At 40.8% G+C, this 27,154-nt stretch overlaps 3 protein-coding genes across 3 annotated transcripts; all 3 read right to left on the bottom strand.

Moving 5' to 3' along the window:
* Positions 1 to 923: 923 nt before the first annotated feature.
* LOC146559869 (extracellular calcium-sensing receptor-like) lies at positions 924 to 3,985 on the bottom strand. Its single transcript, XM_085244886.1, has 6 exons — positions 3,897 to 3,985; positions 3,489 to 3,771; positions 2,801 to 3,373; positions 2,295 to 2,417; positions 1,984 to 2,107; positions 924 to 1,822 (listed from the first exon to the last, which is right to left on the bottom strand). Exons 1-6 carry the CDS (start codon positions 3,983 to 3,985, stop codon positions 924 to 926), a joined length of 2,091 nt encoding a protein of 696 aa, XP_085101012.1.
* Positions 3,986 to 7,583: 3,598 nt separating this feature from the next.
* On the bottom strand, positions 7,584 to 10,820 carry LOC146559868 (extracellular calcium-sensing receptor-like). The gene is made up of 6 exons (XM_085243632.1): positions 10,615 to 10,820; positions 10,199 to 10,469; positions 9,289 to 10,092; positions 8,919 to 9,149; positions 8,649 to 8,772; positions 7,584 to 8,497 (listed from the first exon to the last, which is right to left on the bottom strand). The coding sequence occupies exons 1-6, from the start codon at positions 10,818 to 10,820 to the stop codon at positions 7,584 to 7,586; spliced, it is 2,550 nt and encodes an 849-aa protein (XP_085099758.1).
* Positions 10,821 to 11,518: 698 nt separating this feature from the next.
* On the bottom strand, positions 11,519 to 12,133 carry LOC146559867 (uncharacterized). Its single transcript, XM_085244354.1, has one exon. The coding sequence runs from the start codon at positions 12,131 to 12,133 to the stop codon at positions 11,519 to 11,521; it is 615 nt and encodes a 204-aa protein (XP_085100480.1).
* Positions 12,134 to 27,154: the final 15,021 nt, after the last annotated feature.

Genomic DNA, 27,154 nt, shown 5'->3' with positions numbered 1-27,154 from the left:
TAGGTCCTCCATTAATAGTAGCTCTATAGGCAGCTGGAAAATTTTTAAATGGGCATTTTCTAAGTAAAAATGAGAACAGCCACTGGAAGAGTAAAACAGAAAAGTCATTAAAGTTCCTTCTGCCAGCCATCATTATTTAAACTGTGTAAACATCCAACTGAAGCTCCCTAAATGTTGTGTGAAAATAAAATGTAAATAGATTGACACTGTATACAGGTATGCAAATAATTACTCACATCCATTTCTTTCTGCAGCATATTTAATGTTTTGCAGTGTACTGTAATTTTGTACATAAAGTATTTACAATATTAAGTGGCTCAATATCTATTATTGAAATATACATATATTTCAAAGGCAGCATGATGGCATGGTGGTTAGCACTGTTTGACACCAATGTCTGGCTGGGACCTTTCTGTGTGGAGTTCGCATGTTCTCCCCGTGTTTACATGGGTTCTGTCCACGTACTTTGGCTTCTGCCCACAGTCCAAAGACCACATGCAGCCACGTGCCTATGTGTTAGCCTTCCAAAAGACTGGCAGTCTGTCCAGGGTGTACCCCTCCTCTTGCCCCATTGGCATAATTTTGTGCTGAACATTGGGGAGGTCAAGATCTCTGTCTGAATAAATAAATAAATAAATCTGGGTAAATTCCCAGATGATTCAACATGCAACTATTTTGCTGGTGATACCTGAAATGAGTAAAGAAAATCAACAGCCTATTTATGCAAAACGATACATAACTTTATTGGGGGGGGGTTACATTGGTTGGGTCCGATTATTGGGGGGGGGTCGTAACCCCCTAACCCACCTGGAAATTATCCCCCTGGCTTGCCCTATGATGGCTGGGATAAGCTCCAGCGCCCATACAACTTGCATTTAGAAACATAAAACTGGTGTTTTAAAATTGAGGAATTATATATTTTTTTACTTAATACTTTTTCCTATAACATGTTTCTTGGTATTTTTTTCTGGCTTAAGAATTATTATGTAACACTTGGGTGCAAAAGTACAAATTAATAAGCCAAAAGCTGAAGACAAAATTGCAAATATTTCTACAGCTACAGTGAACTTTCCAGGAGAGCTGATGTATGCTGGGATGAAGGTAATCCACACAGCACAGAATATCAGCAGGCTGAATGTGATCAATTTGGCTTCATTGAAATTATCAGGAAGTTTTCTTGCCATAAATGCCAGGATCAAACAAATGATTGCAAGGATCCCTATGTATCCCAACACTGCATAAAAAGCAAACTCAGAGCCTGTGTTACATTCCAGAGCAATCATTCTATTGCTGTATGTAAACAACTTATGTGGGTAAGGTGGGCTTAAAGTCAGCCACAACACACATATTACTATTTGAATCAAAGTGCAGGAGCAAACAATAATTCTTTGTTGTGCGTGACCAAACTTTCCAGTAATTTTATTGCCAGGAAATGTGGCTTTGAAGGCTGTGACAACAACAATGGTTTTTCCCAAGACACAGGAAATGCAAAGAGCAAATGTCACACCAAAAGCGGTGTGACGCAGCATGCATGTCCAGACTGTTGGTTGACCAAGAAAAGTGAGAGGACAGAGAAAACACAGAAAAAGAGAAAACAATAAGAAAGAGCTCAGCTCAAAGTTGCTGGCTTTTATCACAGGAGTTTCTCTGTAGTTGATAAAAACCACCATTGTCGCCAAGGAGAGAGAGGCCCCTAACAGGGATACAAGTGTTAGAGCTATTCCCATAGGCTCATGATATTTCAGGAACTCAATTGTTCTAGGAATGCAATCATCTTTTCTCTCATTGGACCAGTATTCCTTTGGACAAGGTGTGCAGTCTGCTGCACCTGTTGAGAATAAACAGAAAGGCTGTGTTGTGTATCTAGATGTGCATATATTTTTTTAAACCTGAAACATAAACAAACACTGAGTACATCACACTATGTCTTTTGTTTCCTTCTTTTTGGCAGGATGAGTGGGACTGGGGGGCGGTATAGTATACCTGTTGAGTTGGCTATAGTTCCCTCAGCACAGGGAACACAGTCAAAACAACATATAGGTTTTCCCTTAATTTGAGCTTTCCTGGTTCCTGCTGGACAACCATTAGAACACACCGATGTGGGGACCTGTGGCAAAAGACATGTCACATTAACATTCAGGAGAACATACAGTTGTCAAATTCAATACTGCAATGGAAAATTACAGTATAATTACCATTTTTCCTGTCCTCCACACTACTTTCTCCTCTTCAATGCTGAGCTTGTAATCACCATTTGCAGCAGATGTAAAATTACCAAGTGTCACATGTTGCACTTTTCCATTTGTCAACTGCCAGTTAATAATTTCATAAGAAGCAGGAGGATCGCCATTCTCATCAAAAAACACCTTATCTCCAAACTGATTTATGAAATTCACTTTTTGCAAGCTATTACTGACCTGAAAAAACAGAGTGATTATTCATTAGATTTTTATAAGTTTATAAATGACTAATTATTATTATTATTATTATTAATTATTATTATAATTTATCTAATAATTCAGAAAAATTTCAGTTGATTATTTCTCACCTCCTTGGGCTGAATTTCTGAAAGATTCAAACATGGATTTACTGTTTTTGCTCCAACTGGTTGGCAAAATACCAGCTGATGCAGAGCATGTGCAATAGCATAAACTGCTTTATAGACATTATAGGTCACTCTGAGCTCTGTGACATTGAAGAAATCATGCTCGGAATTCATTAATGTTTCATTGCCTGTACATCTTTTGGTTGTGTCCTCAGTATCTGCATGTACCCCTGGCAAAACAGGTGTGCAGCCCACCATTATCTGCCAGAACTCCTTCACAAAAGGTGCATGTGGATCTTTATAAGGACTATTACTTGTAAGAAAGTGTTTAAGTTTAGGAATAGCCATCTTCTGCATTACAAATCCCAGGGCGCCACCAAAAGCTGTGTATATTTCAGGTGTGGAGGGCTGAGGTGCTGTTATCCAAGCCTCACTACCAAGCCACTGGATCCCTGTAATGTTTTGTTTTACTACTTCCTTCATCAAAGGAGAAAAGTCACCCTCAGGAGCAAAAGCTAGAATTACTTTGACAGTTGACTGTTTAATCATTTCTACAGCGTCTAGAATTTTATCCCTTGTATATGTACGTAGAACTGACCCAACAAAAGCAATGCAAACCCCAAGCTTTTCAACCTCCTGCTTAAAAGCAAGAATTGCATTACGTCCATAATCATTATCTGACTGTATGGCTCCAATCCACTGCCATCCAAAATGTTTGACCAGTGCAGCCAATGCCTTTGCCTGGAAGTAGTCGCTGGGGATTGTTCTAAAAAATGTAGGATATTTAGTTCTGTCACTCAGACAAGCACACGTTGAGAAGTAACTTATCTGTAGTGGAAGAAAAAAGCAACACCAACAAAATGTGATGAAAATATTCTAAGAAATTGCCTAATAAAGCATAACAAAGCCTTAACATCGCTTAATAAACAACTTTATCTCTTACTATTGGCACTTGAAATGGTCCAAGAGTTCCAGCGACAGCTAAGGACTGAGATGATCCTGCCTCTGCTATGACTGAAGATATTGTTGGAGAACAAGCAGTAGCTTTTATCCCCTGTGGTCTGCTAGCTAGTGTTAGTGCAGCACGTAAAGTGTTAGTAGGAGATGAGCATGAGTTAAGGATCCTATAACCAAGAGATATATTTGGAAGGAAAGCAGGATCATTGTTTATTTCTGCAACAGCAAACATCATCGCCTGTGTCCATCGAAAAGCTCGTAGGTCAAACCTAAAATGTGTCATTACAAAAAATCACAATTATAGAATTGCTGCTGAACAATTCTATGTAACATAACATTAAAGATGCAAGCGTAAAGAAGCATGTATGGAGAAGTCTAATGTATCAAGACTTACACTGCACAATTCACTCCAGGAGGCTCACTCTCAAAAGTATAAGTGCTGCTGACCTCTTTGTTAAAAACTGGAAAAATCCCACCGATCATTATGTCACCCTGCTCAAACAAACTTGGCATGTTAAATTTGCCAAGCAGCTCACAGCCAGAAACTATGCTCAAGTACTGTATGGAAAGAAAAACAAAAACAGTTCTCTGCATGTTTACACTGCACTTCTAAAATCAAATGAGGCTAGAGCTTTTATAATGAGCTGGACAAAGGCAAATATCCCAAGGCAGCAATCTGAGCACAACAAGAAAAGGTGACTGCTCAAAAGAAGGTTCACATATCCAGTGCTGCATGTAACGTAACAGACATGTCCACATGTAATCAATTCCCTACAGATAAAGCAGTTTATTCAACACACTGATAATTCAAAGAGTGTCAAATGCAAATAATGTACTGAATAGTAACTAAGTATCTATTCAATTTTATTCAGTTTCATTTATACAGTGCTAAATCACAACAACAGTCACCTCATGGCACTTTGTATTATAAGGTAGACCCTACAATAATAATTGTAGGGTCTATTGTAGGGATATCTGCAATGTCTTAAACTGAAGCAATTTCCCCACGGGGATTAATAAAGTATACATTATATTACCTGAACATCTCAGATCATCATTTTACATGAAACTGGGATTATCTGAGGTTAAAGTTATTAATAACTGTTTCAATTTTGCAGGTTGTGCTTAACAAAGGATAGACTATGTCTTCACCAATGTTCCCTCTAAGCTGTGCCAGCAGTGCGCAATTGCGCACTGCTGGCATGGTCTCTGCTCACAGAAAATCTGTGTTGCGCACAGAAAAAAATCTAACCTGAATTGAAATTAAAATTAATACTTTAACAATTCTGTTTTGCAGTGTTAGTCAGTGAGTGACTGGCTGCTCCCGTATGGGATTAGAACGATGCCCCCCAATCCCATAGTCCAGTCAATAATGCGATTCACATTCGTATATACGCAGCTAATCAACGTCGTTGACAGGCTATGACAGCGCCCTTACGTGCCGACACCAGTGTTTTAGCTAGCAAACTGTCGTGGCTGATGTGGAGTGAAGCCACGTTAATGACAACGTGTACAACCATTGGAGATGTGAGCAGGACAGACGGAACAATTGACGGAAAAAGTGTGGACTTTGTACCAGTTTTTAAATTGTGTTGATAGGCCACGTAAAACCAGAGTTGTGATAAAAATATATGCAATGTTTGGTTTTCTTCCTGAATACTATCATTGTTTATATTTACTGCGGGAAGAAATGGTAAAAACGGCGTTTTATAAGGAAAACGCTCAAAAGCACTCTCTGCCTGTGAGCAAAGACAAAACTAAAAACCCCACCCATTCCTATTCGTCGAAAAAAGTACCATGTCGACCAATCAAAAAATGATATGGCAACATGGCATTTAGTTGTTTAGGAAGGGGGGAAGTTTTAGGAGTGACGGCGGTGTTTTGAGATGTGAGAGATTTTCGACGTTTAGCGTAAATCTTGTGTAGTTAGTGTGTAGTGTAGTCAATAGTTTTGCTGTGTGTGTCAGAACAATGAGGCCATTGCTGAATGTTACAGGTTTTACAGGAGTGATACATCTCCTGTTGTCAGGCCTGCAGGTATCAGGCTGTTGTTCTCCTTTATCTCATAGTGGACAGAAATTATTTTTTGGAGTGGCACAAATAATTTATGTGGCATCAAATTTAATGCAGAACAGCTGATTGTTCTGTAAATAGTTTGAAATGTTTATTTAAAAAAACGCCTTGGCTGCATTTTTAGGTAAACAGCTGCAAAAAACTTTGTTGTTTGCATAACTCAGTTACTCTTTTAAAGAAGTAACCATATAATTAATTGCCCAGCACTGGTCATTATATACTGTATTTTGCAGACAGAGAGTTACAGGACTCTCTCCCAGACCACAGACTCATACTCACAATACAAGTCAGAGCTTTATTAAAAAAGAAAGAAAGAAAGAAAGAAAGAAAGAAAGAAAGAAAGAAAGAAAGAAAGAAAGAAAGAGAAAGAAAGAAAGAAAGAAATTTGTGTTTTCAAAATTGGAGTTCAAGTTGTTTTTACTTCCAATAGTGTTAACACACAGGTCATGAACAAGATTTTCTTTTTTAATTTTCATTGTAAGTGGGATAAAGCAGTTAATTAAAAGTAGTCTAACATAAATGTAAATGCTGTAATTTGATTATCTTAATAAACCATGGATGGAGTCGATGCTGGCGTGACCACAGTGCTCTCGTCTAATGTTGCTCACAGTGGTCCAAGGGACCGCTTAGGGAGTTTGTGTGTTCGCTCCGACACATGAAAAATTAGACGGAACATTGGTCTTTACTAAAACAAAGTAAAGTTTTTAGGAATTTAACTATTTTTATTGCTTTGAAAATATAGCCAAATTATTTATATAGCCAAATCTCAACAACAATTCTACTAAATACATACAAAAAGCATGTCACGCCTTCAATATGAAATGCAATTCAAAATCTCACTAAGCAGTGCTAGCTCTATTTGCCTGAAAATGTGAAGGGAGCAGTTAAAATCCCAACCTGATTTAGATGTAGCTAATTTTAGTAACATAGTATAAGACGTCTGTGCTGAGTATGGCCTAGAGTCCCGAGGTCAGAATGGGAGACAATCCCAAGGGTGGTTGAGAATGACCGAACTAAGTTCGTGTGGGACTTCCAGATACAGACAGATAAGATGGTGGTGACTAACCAACCGGATGTTGTAGTGGTAGACAAGCAGAAGAAGACGGCCGTAGTGCTAGACATAGCGATACCGAACAACATCCGAGATCTCTGTCCAGAAGAGTTCAGTCCTAGGAACAGCTAAGATACTGTGCAGGACCCTCAAGCTCCCAGGCCTCTGGCAGAGGACCTGAGCTTAAAGGAGAGACTGCCCACAGGGGCGAGAGTGGAATATGTATAATATATATATTATGATACTTCATAACTTCGTAAAGTAATATATATAATATAATTAATTACTTTTCAAGTAACACTAGTATGCCCCAGAACTGCACAAGGGGGTAATTCTGCCCTGCAATAATGGCATTTTTAAGTAAGATTTGACAAAACAAGTAGAATTTTTAGGCAGTTTATTTGTTTTTAAAGATGATTTAGATATTTTCTTTGCAGGCTGTAAAGTTAAAATACAGAAGAATGTGCCAATAAACAAAGGGTAACAAATAGCTAAAGAAAACAAACCGCTAAACCATCTAAATTATTACATTCTCACTGAAAAAGAACATAATGAAAAAAAAGAAAGAACATTGGAAAAAGCTTCTCTGGTAAATGGTAAATGGCCTGTATTTGTATAGTGCTTTAGTTATTCCCTAAGGACCCCAAAGCGCTTTACACTATATTCAGTCATTCACCCATTCACACACACATTCACACACTCTGTGTGAAAATGTATCAAAGAAGGTTTGAAACATATTACAAATGAAGCTTGTGTCAAATATATGTAGTAGTTAAGTTCGAATTTTATATTCCTTTACTCAACAGCCTCCCGGATAAACAGAAAAGAGGAAAAAAAACCTTTAATCTATGTTTTCAGTTTATTCAGCATCTCACAGCTAAAAAAATTAAAACAGACTACACAGATACAGTGAAATTATTTCTATGATTCATACACCAGGACCAAATAAATTACAAATTACATCGTTCTTAGTGGTATTTTTCCCATCAAATGCTTTTTAGAATTTTGTTCTGGCCTAAATATGATTATATAACATTTTGGAACAAAAATGCACACCAACAAACCAAAACTTGATGCCAGAATGGCAAATATTTCCACAGCTACAGTGAATTTCCCTGGAGAGCTGACATATGCAGGGATAAATGTGATCCATACTGCACAGAATATCAGCATACTGAAAGTGATCAGTTTGGCCTCATTAAAGCTATCTGGCAGTTTTCTAGCAAGAAAAGCAAGTATAAAACACAAGATAGCAAGAAGTCCAATATAACCCAGGACAGCCCAGAATCCAACAGCTGAACCCAGAGCACACTCTAAGATGATCTTTTCTTTATAGTAGTCAATGTTCATGTTTGGGAATGGGGGGTTTATTGTTAGCCAAAGTATACATATCATAACCTGAATCAGAGTAAATATCAGAACAGTGAGCCTCTGTTGTACAGGCCCAAACCACTTCATGACATTACTGCTTGGAAGTGTAGCTCTGAAGGCCATTAAAACCACTATTGTTTTCCCCAGAACGCAAGAGATACAGAGAACGAAGGTAATGCCAAATGCTGTGTGTCGTAGCATGCAGGACCACTCGGAGGGACGCCCGATGAACGTCAGAGAACACAGGAAACACAGTTTCAGTGAGAATAACAGCAGGAAGCTCAGCTCAGAGTTGTTTGCTCTTACAACAGGAGTCTCTTTATGAGTCAAAAATATTGCTGATATCATTAGTGCTAAAAACACACCAATACAACTAAATGCAGTTAAAAGTGCCCCCATGATCTCTTTGTAGGAAAGGTATTCAGTAGGTTTTGGAAGACACTTGTCTCTGTTTTCATTTGGCCAAAATTCAGGTGGACAGAGCAAACAGTCAGGAGAATCTGTGACAGATGTAAATGACAGAAAATATAAGTATAGTATATCCAAGATATATAATCAATTGAAACATTCGGTGGTTCAAATATTTAAATGTTTTTGATATATATTCATTCAGGACACTAGAACTGATTTTAAATAGGTATCCTTACTCACTTGTCTGATTACTAATTGTTCCCTCGGGGCATTTAAAGCAGTCAAAGCAGCAAACAGGCTTATTCTTGTTTATAGCCTTTCGAGTCCCTGGCAGACATGGTTCTCTGCAGACAGACCTGGGAACCTGATTCGGCAAAATTCAACATGTTAAAACTCAATACTGAAACACAAAATATGTTTTCTTAATAACATTAAAATGTTTCTAAAACTGCTGTGAAGAAAAGATTATTTTTAAATCTATGAAATGTCCATAGTGTTGAGGGAAATTACCTCACTACTGTTTCCTCCCCAAACTATGATGACATCTTCTTTTAGTCTGAATCTTTCCTCCTTTGGAAAAGAGGCATCATATTGACCAATAATACTAATTTCAGCAGAGCCGTCCTCTTTCATCTGCCAGTTTACTAAGTCATAGAGGGCAACTGATTGCCCATATTCATCAAATAAAATCCTGACCCCATTCTTAGTTGTGAAGTTCACATACTTAATGTGTTCGAGCACCTACAGAAAGACAATTAGCACATTTTGTCATATATAAAATCATTAAATAGTCCGAATTTAACAGAAAACAAACAGAAAACAACAATAAATTTAATGATTAGAGACAAAGATCAAATAATTTCGATATATTAGGACTTACCAACTTAGGTTGAACCTCATTTTTGTTCACACAAAGCTTCCCTGTTGTAGGATTTGAGCCATTCTGACATTGCAGTAGAGTGTGTAGGGAATATGCTACTGAATACACCGCTTTATATACATTATTCTCTTCCCTGAAATATGCCACATCTGTGTAATCATTTGAGACTGTTCGCAGGTCCTCTGCACCAGTACACATAGTAGAAGTGTTTGATGGAGAGTAGCTGCAGTCAAAGAATTCCTCCCAGAAAGCTTTAATTAATGCACTCTGTGGCTCATCAGAAGGCTTCAAACCAAGTAAGAATTCTCCAAGACCTGGTATGGATGCCTGAGGGAGCGCAAAGCCCATTGCCCCATGTAAAATGTGCTTTCTGTCAGCAGAAGCCAGGTCTGGTTGCATTATCCATGACTCTGTGCCAATCCACTGCTTTCCAGTTATTTTATAAGTTTCAATTTCTGACAGGAATGATTTGGCATAAGACAAGGACATAAACAAGAGGACCACATTTGATGAGGACTCCAGTAGTGTGTCTAGAATAATACTGAAAAGTTTTTTGCTTGTTTGTGAGTAGGGCAGACTGTATTCAATACATATGCCTTCTTTCTTTGCTTCCTTAACAAAGTCAGCTGTACCATCCTCTGAGTACATGCCTATTGAATAAATAACTCCCACCCAGCGCCAGTCAAAATATTTCATAAGCTGTGCTAGACCACTGATTTGGTAGCGGTCACTTGGCACTGTTCTGAAGAAGGTGGGGTAAAGTCTTCTGTCACTTAAGCAAGCACAGGTTGAAAGGTGACTCACCTTCAAAAAAAAAAAAGCAAACACAACAATCCTTTTTATGTTTTAAAGATAGACAAACTCAATAAACAGTATTCAAAAGTTATCCCTCCCAGTCATTTCTGCTCACCTGTGGAACTGATAGTGAACTTAATATGAAGTTTATGTCTCCACTTACTCCTGATGAAGAATGGCCAACTAGAGCCTGGACCTGATCACTGCAGCTTTTTGAATTCTCTCCACTTATAGCCTCTACAGCTGCCCGTATTAGGTTTTCACTCCCGCAGCCATTATACACCCTATAACTCAGACTCACTCCAGGAAGCAGTATAGCATCTCTATTGATCTCCTCCACAGTAAAAATCATTGTCCTGGCAAATTTCAGTTCCCTGTCATTCCGTCTGTAAAGAAAGTGTCAACTGTTGATGCTATACACATAAAAAAAATATTTCACATTATCATAATGCACTATATCAGAAAGACATGAAGTATTCTACTAGCATAACATACAGCTGTTATTTATTTATTTTAATCATATTCACTTACTTTGTGCAGTATGTGTATGGAAGTGCTTGGTAGTTATTATCTATAAGTGTCCTTGTACTAGACATAGAGAAAAGTCCTCCTATAATTAAATCACCTTCTTTAGAAAACTCCATGAATCCTGTCTGTCCAATCAGTCTGCATGTATGGTTGTCAGACTTTATCCTTGCCAGCAGAGTGAATAAAATCAAAGTGATCATACTCATCATGAGCTGCCCTCCCCTTCACTGAAGTAGTTGTGTGCTCGGAGCTGACCTTTATAGTTTTTCTTCAATCATCAGAGAAATGTCTCCATCGATTGTGAGCACTTTCCCCATTCTCAAAAGATTATTTTGTTATTTTGCATCACTGAAACTACTTCTATCTCTACTTCTGCTATTTGACTTGTAAAAGACAAGCAATTAAAATGTTCTTTGAGAATCTAAACAATACTTCATGGTATATTGGTTTAATATTAACTCTATATTATGTGTGATATTCTGAAGTACATTTGATTATGTAATCTAATCAGTATTTCATTTTTAACTGGCCAGATATTCTATCTGTTTATTATTGTTTCTGGCATCAAATTGTGCTTTTTTCTTATCTGATGATGGTGCTTTGTTTATATACAAACAACAATATTTGTATTCATGTGAAAAAAAATGGAATTGTGTTTAAAAAAACATAAAAGCAATACTTCTTGGACCAATATTAATGGGACGTGCTCTACGCACTCTTCTGAGTAATGTTTCTTTCCACAAGGAGCAAACAGGCAAAAAAAAAGAACAGGAAAATGGCGTACAAGAGGACACAGATGGATGCTTTTATTATACATCTTTGATCTGCATTAATACAAATGTTCATTTTGTTTTCACATTTCATATGACAGCTGTAGTGGAGAGAGATGGATGCTTGAAAATGACCTTCATATTAACCTATTGATCTTGACAATTAAGAGATACTTTGTTGGAATCCTAGAATTCTGGTGGCAGGTGACCAGTTGCACATGAAAAAGGACACTCAAGAAACTGACTTTTGTTAGGATGGATTGTCGCAAACTTGAAAGGGAAACTAACACACAGCACAAAGTAGCTAATAGTTCTATCTGCCTTAACACACCCCAGGATCTCAGTGCTGATCCATCAGTTCCCTCAATAAGTAGGTCTTTTGACATGTGTTTCATGTTATTATTGAGGAGAAAAATACTAAAGGTCAGCCAGATGAGCAACACAGCAACAAGTTGGGCATTTAATCGATAGCGTGTTGAAAAAAACAATTTCATGACAGGATGAGCTGCCTTGAAGATAATTAATACATGAAAAGTTCTCCCCACTACACAGGTCAAGCATGCAAGTATTATATACCACTGAGATGGCTGGTAGATGTTGACTGATGCAGAAAAGTTGCAGTTATGATGCAGGCTGTCTCTGTTTGATGACATTTCTATTCTTGTCATGTGCATTGCAAACAGCAACAGAGCTGCCTGAAAAATTTTGCCCACCCATTTACTGGAATCTGTTGGCTGCACAATTTTGCCCATGTAAACAGTAACTCTGACGCCATCTGTATGAAAAGAAAGTTACGCTTTTTTATACAACTGTTCAGGCACGGTATTAAAGAACTTGTGTATTTATTTGTTTATTACCTGCTGGTGTTAGAAACACTTCTTTTGGGTAGTGTGTTGAATAGACCTTGGATGACATCTGCTGATGAAATAAAAAAAATAATCTGTTATTGGATCGTCATCATAGACAAAACAAATGGAGATGGACAAAACGAAAATCTCAAAACACACAATTTGACATATTAATTGCACACATATCTTATTGCAGCTAATCTTGACATAAGCTCTTCAGTTTTTCAAAGGATTCTTGGCTCATTTTGTTGTCAGCAACATTAAAATATTAACACACTGTGGAATTTGGGGTCTTTATATACAGGAACGAGAATGAGTTTGCCCTTAAAGTACACATTACAGATGCATATACAATCCATTTTTTTTCTGGTGGTACACCAGGACAAGAGTAATAATGTGGGTTCAATGTGCCAGAGATCTCAGAAGAACAGATGGGCTGGTATTTCTGTAATTTAAATGTATCCTTTAATGATTAGAATATATCTGGATGAAGGCTAATTACAGATAATACATAGGATTACAATTTGTATTGAATTGGCATGAGCAAAAATGTTTCAGTGCTCTAAATTCACATCTCATTTTTTATACAGTAGGATTCATTTTATTTTTCTATCATAAATCCGGCAGTTACCTGTGTCATGTGGGGAACACAGTTGGTCTTGGACAGCAAATATACCAAGAACTGTAGAATTCTACATTTATGTACATGCTTGCTTCCCTTATCTTCATTCACAGTGTACTTATATTCTTGAAGCAGGTGTACACACCCATTGGAGACCATGCAGTTCAAAGGCAGATCCACAAAAACTGTATAGTCTGTTTTGATCCTCTCTTGTGTGAAAATATTATTAGAGCCAACAGTAATTTCAGAAGTCCTAAAAAAATGAGAAAAGAATTATAAACATTTTTAAATAGCATTTTAGAAGTCTTCATGAATTCATTACACTTATTTACAGTCAAATTGCTTGAATTTCCATTTATTCATTATTTGTAGGCACATAAAAATGACTTAATTTCATTTAAATAAGATGGAAGGATAAAATTATGGTAAACCATTTTTAAATATGAAATGCAAAACTAAAAAAAGTATCATAACACAGCACTGAGCCTGTTACTTTGCCTATAATTACAGTAATATACTAATGACTTGAAATTGTAACATATTTGAAATCAAAACATATTATCATTTATGGTATTTAGACTCCCAAATTTCTGGGAAAACCACACCGGCTAACCATGTACACACAGATCACCAGTCAGGTTGTAATTTACTCACCTGTAACATGTCTGTATTAGTTTTGTGCTGTCATTGTCATGAATGGCAACATTTTTACACAATGCTGCAAAGGCCTTTGTTTCTTCATAATGCTCATGCAGGTCCAGGTTGCGCCATGTCTCACATGACAACACCCAAATGAACAGTGTTAGGAAAACAAATGTGACTGTTGTCATCTCAGAGCCTTGCCTTTGGCATGCATGCTTCTTAGAGGGACGTGTTTTATAGCTTCTTCTCTGTAGCAAAAAAAAAGTGTAGCCAAAACAATGGGCCACTCTCATTGGTACATGGAATAACTGTTGTTGCTGTTGTAATCTTTTTTTTTTTAAATTAGGAATATCAGCTATAACACATGTGTCCGGTTTCCTAAAAATGTTTACTAAAAAATGTCTTCGACTGTTTACTGAGACCAACACAATAAGGGCCTGTAAGTTTTTACAGCTGTTCCTGTAAATCAGCTCTTATATCCATCCACTTTCTTCATTGCTCACTCAGTTTGGAGTGACAGGAATTTTGGATCTATCACAGCTGTAATAGGGTGAAAGGCAGAGGACACCCTCAGTTGTTTGCCAGTCTATGGCAGGGCTAACACAAAGAGACAGACAGCTATTCACACTCACATCTATGTCAAATACAGGAGTCTTTAGACAATTTGAGGAAGTTGGAACACCCAGAAAGAAACCTCACAAGCCCAGGAAAACTATGCAAACTCCACACAGAAAGACATCAGCCAGTCAGTATACTGAAACCCAGGACCTTCACCACTGGACAACAACAACAACAACAACAATAATAATAATAATAATAATAATGATGATAATAATAATAATGATGATGATGATAACCAAAATAATAATAACAATTTTATTAATATATATAATTTGTTTGTTAATAGAGTAGAATATGTTGAAGTTCTTTTATTAGGAATGTGTTCTAGGAAACACAGTTGCTAAAATCATTATTAAATATGCTTACAGATTAGTCATTAATGATTATTAGCTTATATAAAATATTGTCTATAAATTAATAATGACAAAAAATAGGTTTGATTTTTAGCAAGAGTATCAATTACTCCTTAAGAGTTTTGTCTTGAAGGCCATTAAATCAATTATTGTTTTCAATAAAGAATATAAATGTGATTCGAATTTTTGTGTATGGCACCATGCAGGAAGCTCAGCAGAGGTCTTGGTCACTACTTGATCAGGCCTATTAATGATGTTAAATAGATCGACGGGAGCTCTGCACAAAAAAAAGTAGTTTCTGCCTTCAAGAATGCAAGTCTCTATATTTATTAGTATTTTCTCACAATTAGCTAGTAATCAGTCTGACAGTTGAAAATCCCCACCAAGCCAACCTATTTTTAGAAAGAGACAAAATTTACTGATAAATTAATATGCTAATAAGGAAAAAGACAAAGCATATTATAGATATAGCAAAGGCCAAAATTTAATTTGGAATGTTCTTAATGTTTGTTGTGCACAAAGAATGTTGTCATAAAAGCAATCATGTATTACCTTCAACAGTCCCTGGAATGGAGGGCAACCATGGCTGTAAAGTAAATGGTAAAATGGTAAATGGCCTGTATTTGTATAGCGCTTTACTAGTCCCTAAGGACCCCAAAGCGCTTTACACGTTCAGTCATTCACCCATTCACACACTGGTGATGGCAAGCTACACAGCCACCCTGGCGCACTGACAGAGGCAAGGTTGCCGGACACTGGCGCCACCGGGCCCTCTGACCACCACCAGTAGGCAACGGGTGAAGTGTCTTGCCCAAGGACACAACGACCGAGACTGTCCAAGCCGGGGCTCGAACCGGCAACCTTCCGATTACAAGGCGAACTCCCAATCTTGAGCCACGATTGCTCAAGAAGTAACACAGGAACAGTGTGCATGACAATATGGAAGAGTTATATGTACTTTAAACTGTGCTTAAATATTTGCTTCATGTTACTATGGTGGATGTGGAAGTTCTGCGCATATATGAAATTTTGACTGAAGTACGGTGTACATTTTAGGACATCGTCAGGTCTCAAGAAAAAAGTTGTCAGGTATCAGACAAAAAGTTGTCAGATCTCAGTTCTCAAAAAAAATTGTCAGGTATCAGACAAAAAATTGTCAGGTCTCATTTCTCAAAAAAAAAAAAAGTTGTCAGGTATCAGACAAAAAATTGTCAGGTCTCAGTTCTCAAAAAAAAAAATTGTCAGGTATCAGAAAAAAAATTGTCAGGCCTCATTTCTCAAAAACAAAAAAGTTGTCAGGTATCAGACAAAAAATTGTCAGGTCTCAGTTCTCAAAAAAAAAACTTGTCAGGTATCAGAAAAAAAATTGTCAGGTCTCAGTTCTCAAAAAAAAAATTGTCAGGTATCAGAAAAAAAATTGTCAGGTCTCAGTTCTCAAAAAAAAAAACTTGTCAGGTATCAGAAAAAAAATTGTCAGGTCTCAGTTCTCAAAAAAAAAAACTGTCAGGTCTCAGTTCTCAAAAAAAAAAGTTGTCAGGTATCAGAACACAAGGTACCAGAGAGAAAATCTTCCTGCAGGTGGCGGTGTTGTCATGTCCCACCCGAATTGATTTCCAAATACGTCATCAACGTGTGACAGTGGGAGAGCGTAAGGTCATTGACCTCACCGGAGTTTTACTGCAGTTCAGGCTCCTAACGACATAAGGTAAGTTTAAATTTTGTTCATATTTTTGCTACAGTTGTGTTATATTAAGTTGCGGTTATGTTGTGAAAGTTACATATCAGAGAAGGAAAGCTAGTTTTGTACGAAACCAAATCAGTACTATTTTTGTCTGGCTAATTCATTCTAGCTAGCGATAGTGGTGAAACGTGATTTTTTTTGTTTTTTATTCGGAGATGTTTCTGTTTTATTAGGAGACTGTCTCACCCCAACATCGTCAGACTCATGGCAGTTGCCCGCACTGAGTCCTGCTTTTTGTTGGCAGCTGAATACATTCATGGCGCAACCCTGCAGCAAGTGCTTCACACAGACAGCTGCTACCCTAATAGTCTGTGTTGTTGAAGGATTCAGCACTTCTTATGTTTTTTTTAATCCATTTTTAGACAGCGATGAGATCGGCTACACACTCAGAAGCCCAGAGTTACTGTTAATATCAAAAATATAATGCTGTCCTTTGAGATTTTAACATTTAAGACTGTGAGTGTAATGGATCTAAAACTGTTTAAATCTCTACAGCCTGGTAACATGGAAACTTTAAAAACAGCAGCAGAAGGTTTCAGTAGTGTAGTCTAATTTGTTCCTTTCATTTAATAATAATCCATATTATGTATAACAGCTACATTCACCCTGGAGAGAAACTAGTGAGGGAGACCATCAGGACCAAGCTGGGTTTCCTGGGTCCAGAGGTTTGGAGAAACTTCTTCCCTTTCTTTCATCACAGCTGTCCTGTGCCAGAAGTTCTGTTGACCCACTGAAAGAGGCATCATTTAAGAAACACCAGGAACACTGAAGCTCATCGCATTGCTCAAACAGGACTCATGATCTTCACCAGCAGCTCCCTCACAGGGAAATCTTCAGCACTCCTCCGTAGGCCTGCCCCAGGAGATGGATAAACCCAGCATTTCATGAACACTGTGATGGAGACCTTTGGTTTGTGTAATGTTATAAATACTCGGATACTCCCCAGAGGCTCCGGACTTTTACACAAAGGTATTATATTCAGTCCTGTAGAAAGTTATATATTTAAAAAGATATGATCCTCTCTGGTTACTCTGGTATGAATAACTCTGAATCACTTTATGGTAAATAACACACTATCTGCAAAAAACTGTGAAAACTGTGACCTTTGACCTTCATCAGGTTTTATTTAATTGTGTTAGAGAAACTCAAACGTGCTCTTTATACAGCTGAGTACATCAAGTGTTTAAAACGGAAGCTGTGCAGGTCTGAGATAAAAACTGAGGTCCTGTTAATGCTGATATATAGTGACACAGTTACATGGGTGATTAATCCTTTTGTTTTTTTGTCTTTAACTTTATCAATAAAACAGCTGCAGCTTTCACTACAGCACATGTGGTACTTTAACCTTTGTATTGTTTTCATCAGTTCATTTTGCAGTTAACATGTGAACATGTTGGATGATCTGTCTGCTGTCACTGGGTGGTGCTGAGGTCTGAATCTGAGGGCAGCTCCTGTAATCACAAAGAGAACAGAACCATCAAACTCAAATATAAATTTTATCCCTCAAAATTGAAATAAAGCTGATTCTTCTGTCCTCACACACTCAGGATCTGAAGTTGTTCTCTTACATTTTTTTCAGTATTACAGTACACTACAGTACTTTAATCCATAGTTCCTGATTAATGAAGAGCTACAAGGTACAAGCTTTTTTTTTTTTACGTTATTGTCTTTACAGATGTGGCAAGAGACTGAAAACATGCTGTTGTTTGCACATATTTAATAATCAGCTCTGCACAGGAGCTGAAGCAGGATGCAGCCTGTTGCTTTTACAGTATAATACTTGTAATAAAAGTACAGTAACAGTAATTAGTGACTGAGTAGCCCGGAGCGTTTCTCTTGATTTCTTTAGTCGGTGTAAATTCATTCACCTGCACAGATTAGCTAAACGAACCCTGACAGCCGAGTCCTCATCTTAGCTAGCTAGGTCTCAGGACCGAGCTAAGGACGGTAGTTACGGATTAGCTGACAAACACGTTTAACTTACCGAAAAAGTGCAGCAGGGCCTTGGGTCCTTCTGTCGGGTACTCCAGTTTACTGAAGAACACCTCAGGCTGTCAGGTTAAAACACTCGGTCGTGTTTTCGTAGCGTAAACGCTGGCCCTCCTCTCAGAGCCTACGTTCTATCTGCTATTCCCGAACAGAGATACGCAAGTTTCTCCGTGACTGCAGCTGCCAGTCAAAGCTGTTATGATGACGTTTCACCCCAATTTAACATCACCGCGGTAGGAATTAGAATCAAACTTATGGGAGAGGAGACCCCTTGAACATCAATAAGCGTGATGAGAACTATTGATAACAAAAGAAAGAACCTTTGGAAAAAAATTATCTGAGGAGAATAAATTTATTTTAGTCTGACCCCAGTCCCATCCGCTAACGTGGGGGAGGCGGGGTTTATGACGTATATACTGCAGCCAGACACCAGGGGGCGATAGAGACGTTTTGGCTTCATTTTTGGGGAGCTGTCGTGTTGTCCATCTTTTATACATTCATTGGGTGGGACATGACAACACCGCCACCTGCAGGAAGATTTTCTCTCTGTATGGTACCTTGTGTTGTGATTAGAGATGGCACGATACCACCTTTTTATGTCCGATACCGATATCATAAATTTGGATATCTGCCGATACCGATATGAATCCGTTATAGTGTTTTTTTAATCAACAAAACTGTTTTTTAAATATCTTGCTGCATTTTGTATAAGTTCATACTCAAGTTTAAAACAACAACTACACTAAAGCTATTCTGTTATACCTGTATGCAAAAAAAAATATTTCATAGTTCAGCAATACTGATCAATCTAATAAACTTAAACCTACACCATCCTCCCTATTCTGGTATTTTAAAGAGTACTTAGCATAAATATTAAGCAACCTAACTAATAGGGTTCCAACTCCCAGCAACAACAAAAATAAATAAATAAAAAATAGGGAACCACCCCTCACGCTCCACCCCATGATGCTTAATCGACGTAATCAACCTTAATTTGATGCAGTGTGAAAAAAAATGCACAGAAATCAATTATTTTTCAAGAAATATTAAATAGATTCAACATCTTTCTTCAACAAAATTGCAGACTGCACAGATGGTACCTTCCCAAAGGAAAAAGTACTATAGCTTACTAGGGTATATATATTAGACTTAATAGTTACTATATACAGTAATTGACTTCTATTCATTTTACATCAAATTAAAACTTTGGGTGTCAGATAATTATTTATTAAAAGCTAGACATTTTAAATGAGAATAAGAAAGAAAAGTATGTCTTTGTGCCCCCTTTTCCCTGTTAATGCCCTATCAGCCCCCCTGGCTAAACTTTGCTAGATCCGCCCCTGCACAGTTACCAGCGTCAGCTACGTAGAAAAAGATCCTCGAGTAGAAAGTAATATTAAATACATTCTAACAACAGCTGATCAAGCTTAAACGTGCTGCTGTTGTTCAGCCGCTGGTTTCCTCTTTCTGGTGCAAAGTGGGCCAAAAGCAAACTAGAGACACGGACTAGCGACAGAAAAGCCGATCAGCTGATCGTTAAGCAGTTTCATGATTGAAGTAGCAGCAAGAAGAGGCAGTCGCTCCATATATCGTTTGTTAAGCTTAACGCAGGAATGCTTTACAAACATTCAGAGATGGACTTACACACTTGCTTTACTTCTCTCGGGATAACTTTGTCGGAGATGAAATGCCGGGTTGCTAGCGAAGCTCCAAATGCTATCCAGACCACCGACAGGTCCCACATGCCACAGCCGCTCTATCACGTGATGCATACTGCTCCGACGTGCTAACGTTCTGAGGTGAGTTACGGCGTGTTGCAAGTTTTGTGAGGTGCTTTCGTGATATTTAATGGATCGGATTCCATTTTTTATTTTTCTCCGATATCCGATCCAGTAATTTAGGTCAGTATCGGACCGATACCGATACGTAATATCGGATCGGTCCATCTCTAGTTGTGATACCTGACAACTTTTTTCTTGAGAACTGAGACCTGACAATTTTTTGTCTGATACCTGACAATTTTTTTTTTGAGAACTGAGACCTGACAAGTTTTTTTTTGAGAACTGAGACCTGACAATTTTTTTTCTGATACCTGACAATTTTTTTTTGAGAACTGAGACCTGACAATTTTTTTTCTGATACCTGACAATTTTTTTTCTGATACCTGACAATTTTTTTTTTTGAGAACTGAGACCTGACAATTTTTTTTCTTGAGAACTGAGACCTGAAAATTTTTTGTCTGATACCTGACAACTTTTTTTTTTTGAGAACTGAGACCTGACAATTTTTTGTCTGATACCTGACAACTTTTTTTTGAGAACTGAGACCTGACAATTTTTTGTCTGATACCTGACAATTTTTTTTTTTGAGAACTGAGACCTGACAATTTTTTGTCTGATACCTGACAACTTTTTTCTTGAGACCTGACGATGTCCTAAAATGTACACCGTACTGAAGACCCCAAAATTTAAAGTGACATTTTAATTTAAAGAGACACCTGCTGCTTAACCCTGATGCACCCGCCAGGGGGAGAGCGGCGGGGTCGGGGGATGCGGGTCCCCCGCGGGGGGAGGGAGGAGGTTGGGGTCGCGAGATCCCCCCCGATGGGATGGGGATGGGATGGGATGGCGGGGTCGGGGGATGCGGGTCCCCCGCGGAGGGAGGGAGGAGGTTGGGGTCGCGAGATCCCCCCCGATGGGATGGGGATGGGATGGGATGGCGGGGTCGGGGGATACGGGTCCCCCGCGGAGGGAGGGAGGAGGTTGGGGTCGCGAGATCCCCCCCGATGGGATGGGGATGGGGATGGGATGGGATGGGATGGGATGGGATGGCGGGCTCGGGGGGGGGGGGATGCGGGTCCCCCGCCGAGGGAGGGAGGGAGGGAGGAGGTTGGGGTCGCGAGATCCCCCCCCCCCGATGGGATGGGGATGGGATGGGATGGGATTAGAGAGAGAGAGAGAGAGAGAGAGAGAGAGAGAGAGAGAGAGATATAAAGTCTTGTAAAAAGGTGGTCGAGAAACACCCCGGCGAAAGCAGAAGAAGACAAAGAAGAAGAAGAAGAAGAAGAAGAAGATAATGTCACGCACTAGACCGTGGGAGCCAAAGAGCACTAAGGTCGGTACAGGCGGATCGCAATCGCCAGCGGTGTCCTCCTCCTCCTCCTCCTCCTCCCGCTCACCATCACCGTCGCCATCGCCATCGCATTTGGCGTACGCTGCGTGGTCGGCTCCGGTGGCTCCGTTGTTGCGACCGGCCACGTTTCGCTATCGAGGGCTAGGGGTCGAGGAAGACCAAGAGCAGCGGCAGCAGCGGCAGCAGCGGCGGCAGCAGCGGCAGCAGCGGCAGCAGCAGCAGCAGCAGCAGCAGCAGCAGCAGCTACAGGAGAACTTGGAGGAGGACGAGAGCAAGGAAGAGGAGCAAGAGGCCGAGGGGGACGACAACGACGACCCGACGGCCCGAACGCTCGCAGACGAGGAGGAGGAGAGCCACTCGGAGGATCAGGAGGACGAAAACGATGGGGTGGGTAGTTGCGAGGAAGACGATCGCGGTTACGAAATGGCGTCGCAACTCTGCCAGGACGGCGGCTCGCAAGGCGAGTCGAACCGCCGAGAGGGAGAGGAAGAAGAGGCAGGCGCCGACCCACCGGGGCGGGGGACTCGGGAGATTTGGCAAGAGGACGACGCCGGCCGCGCTGCAGGTGGCGTTCATGATCCTGGGCGCGATCGCGGCCGCGGCGCTGTCGGTGAAACTCGCGACGCTGATGTAGCCGACGATTACGACTACGACGATGACGAAGAAGACAAAGACTATGAAGAAGAAGAAGAAGAAGAGGAAGAAGAAGAAGAAGAAGAAGAAGAAGACGTCCTCGCCGATGATGATGATGATGATGATGATGATGATGAAGAAGAAGAAAAAGAAGAAGACAAAGACTATGAAGAAGAAGAAAAAGAAGAAGAAGAAGAAGAAAAAAAAGAAGAAGAAGAAGAAGACAAAGACAAAGACTATGAAGAAGAAGAAGAAGAAGAAGAAGAAAAAGAAGACATCCTCGCCAATGATGATGAAGAAGAAGAAGAAGAAAAAGAAGAAGAAGAAGAAGAAGAAGACAAAGACAAAGACTATGAAGAAGAAGAAGAAGAAAAAGAAGACATCCTCGCCAATGATGATGAAGAAGAAGAAGAAGAAGAAGACGTCCTCGCTGATGATTATAACGATGACGATGAAGAAGACAAAGACTATGAAGAAGAAGAAGAAGAAGAATTAGAAGAAGAAGAATTAGAATTAGAAGAAGAAGACGACGACCTCGACCCGCCGGGACGAGGCCCCACCGAAGAGGCCGTGGCGGCGGCGCGAGACGAGGCCTCCGCGTTCATGGCCTACTTCCCGCCGGAGATAGAGGACTCGGTGATCGCCATGACCAACCTGGAAGCGGGCAGGCGCAGGCCCGCCATCGACGGATGGAAGCCCATGGGCCGCGTCGAGTTCCGAGCCTACCTGGGGCTGCTCGTGCTCGCCGGCGTGTACAGGTCCCGGGGAGAGGCCTGCGAGAGCCTGTGGGACGCCGAGAGCGGCAGGTCCGTGTTCAGAGCCACGATGCCGCTCAAGACCTTTCGAGCCTACTCGAGCGCGCTGCGCTTCGACGACAGGGAGACCAGAAGGGCCGGGCGAGGCGAAGGCGAGGGCGAGGGCGGCGATAGCTGCTACGACAAACTGGCCCCCATCAGAGCCGTGTGGGACGAGTGGTGCGCGAGGTTGCCCGCCATGTACCGCCCGGGACCGGAGGTCACCGTCGACGAGAGACTGGTGCCGTTCAGAGGTACGTACGTACTATGTGGTGTGTGTGTGTGTGTGTGTGTGTGTGTGTGTGTGTGTGTGTGTGTGTGTGACTGGGAGGAGGAATAGGAGCGGGAATGACGAAAACGGGCTAGCTCGCTGCTCTGTTGCATACTCGTGTTGGGTTCCGCGTTTGTGCTGCTTTCGCATGACTCTTTATGTCTATGAAGCTATGAAGCTATGAAGTCTATGACTCTTTATGTCTATGAAGCTATGAAGCTATGAAGTCTATGACTCTTTATGTCTTTGTATCTATGAAGCGCCTTGAGGCGACTTTTGTTGTGATTTGGCGCTATATAAATAAAATTGAATTGAATTGAATGCCTTCTCCTTGCGTTTCTGCCCCAATCTCCCCCCACACTTTCCCACATCTCTCTCTCTCTCTCTCTCTCTCTCTCTCTCTCTCTCTCTCTCTCTCTCTCTCTCCATCCATCCATCAGGACGGTGTCCGTTCAGACAGTACATGCCCAGCAAGCCGGCCAGGTACGGGATCAAGATATGGGTGGCGTGCGACGCGCGTTCCAGCTACGCGTGGAAGATGCAAGTCTACACCGGCAAGCCCGACAAGCGCGGCCCTCCCGAAAAGCACCTGGCCACTCGAGTGGTCGTGGACCTCACCGAGGGACTGACTCCGGGACGCAACGTCACGTGCGACAACTTTTTCACCTCGCGCGAGCTCGCCGATAGGCTCTATCGCGAGAGAGGCCACACCGTGCTGGGCACTCTGCGGTCGAACAGACCCGAGATCCCCAGAGAGCTGCGCTGCGTCAAGGGCAGGGCCGTGGGCTCCGTCGAATCCGTGGTACTCGGCGGCTCCGCGGGACGAGGGGGAGGAAGAGGAGGACGAGAAGGAGGAGGAGGAGGAGGAGGAGGGCCCGACACGATCATCCTCTCCTACGTGGCCAAGAAGAACAAGAACGTGCTGCTCCTCACCACAGCTCCTCGTTATTACCACCATCGCTCCGGCCCCGAGCCCCGGCCTAGCCGCCGCATCAGCAACAGCAGCAGCAACAGCAGCGGCGGCAGCAGCAACAGAAGCGGCGCGAAACCGCCCTTGGTGCTGCATTACAACCGCACCAAGGGAGGAGTGGACAACCTGGACAAGGTCGTGAGCACGTACAGCTGCAGGAGAAAGACCCGCAGGTGGCCCGTGGCCCTTTTCCACAACATGGTCGACGTGGCGGCCTACAACGCGTTCGTGCTGTGGAGGGAAATTCACCCCGACTGGATGCCGGGCAAGCTCAACAGACGACGGCTCTTCCTCGAGCGACTGGGCAAAGCGCTCGCGCGCCCCATGCTCGAAGCCAGGGCGGCTTTAGCGCGAGGACCGGGAGGAGGAGGAGGAGGAGGAGGAGGAGGCAGAGTCGCGGCCCGAGGCGCTACCGCCGAGGCAGCCTCTAACAACGCTACGCCACGCGACTCCTCTCCGGTCAAGAGGCGCAGGTGCCGCGTGTGTCCCAGGAGCAAAGACGTCAAGACCAAGATCCTGTGCCGCGAGTGCCGAGCGCACGTGTGTACAAACTGCGCCGTCACGTACTGTCCCAACTGCGCCGCTTCTTCTTCTTCTTCTTCTTCCCGCGACGCAGCTCCCCGGACGCCACCGACGCCGTGATAACACAAGCGCCCCAACGGTGGTCCCCTAGCGACCCCCCCACCCCCCACCCCACCCTATCATCATCATCATCACATATGCCCCCCCGGGGGGGTCCTAGTGACCCCAAACCTATCATCATCATCATCATCATCATCATCATCACATATGCCCCCCCGGGGGGGTCCTAGTGACCCCAAACCTATCATCATCATCATCATCATCATCATCATCACATATGCCCCCCGGGGGGGTCCTAGTGACCCCAAACCTATCATCATCATCATCATCACATATGCCCCCCCCGGGGGGGGTCCTAGTGACCCCAAACCTATCATCATCATCATCATCATCATCATCACATATGCCCGAGGGGGTCGCTAGGACCCCCACCCTAATCATCATAAAACACACATATCCCCCCCAGGGGGTTACCAAGACCCCCCATCGCCACCACCACCATCATCAGGATCATCATCATCATCATCATCACACACACACACACACACACACACACACACACACTCATCATCATCATCATCACACACACACACACACACACACACACCTCGGGGGGTCACCACGACCCACGCCCCGAGAACAGGCGGGCGCACAAGGGTTAAAAATGCATGATCTGCACGATCCTTGAACGTATGTGAGTTAAATGTATGCGTTCATGCCTTGCTAAATCTCCATCTTTGGAGATCAAAAATGTCTGCAAAAATATAAAGAAATAAAGAGATTCCGAGGGCCCTTTGGTAAAATTATCATGGGACTGAGTTTGTTTCAAAGGAATATAGAAACTACTGCCCATTCTAGGGTTGTGACCGAAAAGTGGTAAAAGAATTTAGAGGGACTGAAATTTGTTACTGTGCAATCCCATGTAATCAACTCAAGAAACTCAAGAAAATACTTTTGTATTTTTATAATTTGATTGAATGGGATTGCAACAGGTTATCATTGTAGTTTAAAAGTTATTTTTATTTATTTATTTTAACTTAGTAACTAAGAAACCTCTGTTCACACAGGCCCTGTTGGTATTAGATTATCCTTAAAAAAATACCCATGAAAATTGCCAAATACAATTCCACTGCCCCATATTTTGCAGCAATTATTATATTTACCAGTTGGATAACGTTTCGTAACTTTGGAATTAGCATAAGCTGTCATTTATTTTACTCTTTTAGTAAATAGATTGTTTAGTTTGTATTCTTTTGGTGTAAAGGCACTGCAAGATGTCAAATGCAGCTGTTACTATTGTATGTATGTGTGTGTGTACTGTACTACAAACTGACTATAGTACATTTGTCAGTGAATTCAAAATGTATGGTATAATATTATAAAATCTTTTGATTTAAGCTCTTAAAGACACAAACTTATTCCCAGCACAAAGACAGAACTCTCTTATTAATCAAAAGCTTTTTCATTATACCTATGTTAATATTGTACAATGCAATAAAAACTTTCAAACTTGAAAAAGAGTTTGAAATAAAATTTAATTAAATTACTTATGGATCAAGGAACAGCACAGTTCAGTAGCACTGAAATAATACCTTAAATAAACAAACAGAGGAAAGAAAGGAGGCAAGAGAGCAAGAGATCAAAACAAAGACTTAATTTAATAAACATGTAACAGTTACATGTTGTGACACAGATGTTAACTAAATTAGACCTTATTATTTTCTGCTTGATGGAATATGCCACCTGTTGCTCTTGTTGTTGTGTTAAAGGATGAAGCAATCTGTTTCTGTTTTTAATCCCATGCGGCTCCTTTATTGGACTCTGGTGCAGCTGTCCCATTGGAATAAATCTATTGGGTAATAAAGTCATGCCTGAAACAGATGTGCACTTATTTGCCTTCCTCAGTTTTTCTTGTTTGTTGTTGTTTTTTTTGTATGTGCAATCTTTTATTTTATATTGCATCATTGTTCATTTGAACTTCAGCATAGAAGTTTGGTCATTACTGAACCCCATTAACGAAAACAATTCCTAATAAAAACGTTCTCGAAAGTTGATAGCAACATAAATCTTAAACAATTCCTATTAACATTTTTTATGAACTAAGTATGGGTAGCCATTATCAGTTTTACTAGTAGAGAGAGTATTAGATTAGCATTATGTTAGATTTTTAAGTTAAATTATTTTCAAGGTTTAACAAGTATGAAGCGCCTTGAGGCGACTTTTGTTGTGATTTGGCGCTATATAAATAAAATTGAATTGAATTGAATTGAATGAATGCACATATTTGTGAAGTAAGGCATATAACAATCGATATCCAGCCCATCAAAAAACTTAATGTTTCAATTAGGTACTGTTCAATCTAAATGAGCAGTATAACATGGGCCTAAACAAGGAATGGGGAAAGAGAAGGCAGATGCCAGCAAAAGTTCAGATAGAGGTACACCACTCAATGTTGTGTGAAGGTGAAGCACATGATTTATATTTGAGGGAATTAGGGGTACTTTATTCAATATATTTTGTTATGTCACATAAAATGTGGAGATGGGATTAAATAAGTTTGCACTTTTTCTCGCTC

Source organism: Mchenga conophoros, linkage group LG14, assembly GCF_057382185.1.
Source record: "Mchenga conophoros isolate Kocher_MC1m ecotype Shallow Benthic linkage group LG14, M_conophoros_male_GT1.1, whole genome shotgun sequence".
NCBI classification, from domain to species: Eukaryota; Metazoa; Chordata; class Actinopteri; order Cichliformes; family Cichlidae; genus Mchenga; species Mchenga conophoros.
Note: the sequence above shows the minus strand (reverse complement) of the source record. Positions and strands in the feature narration are given on the sequence as shown.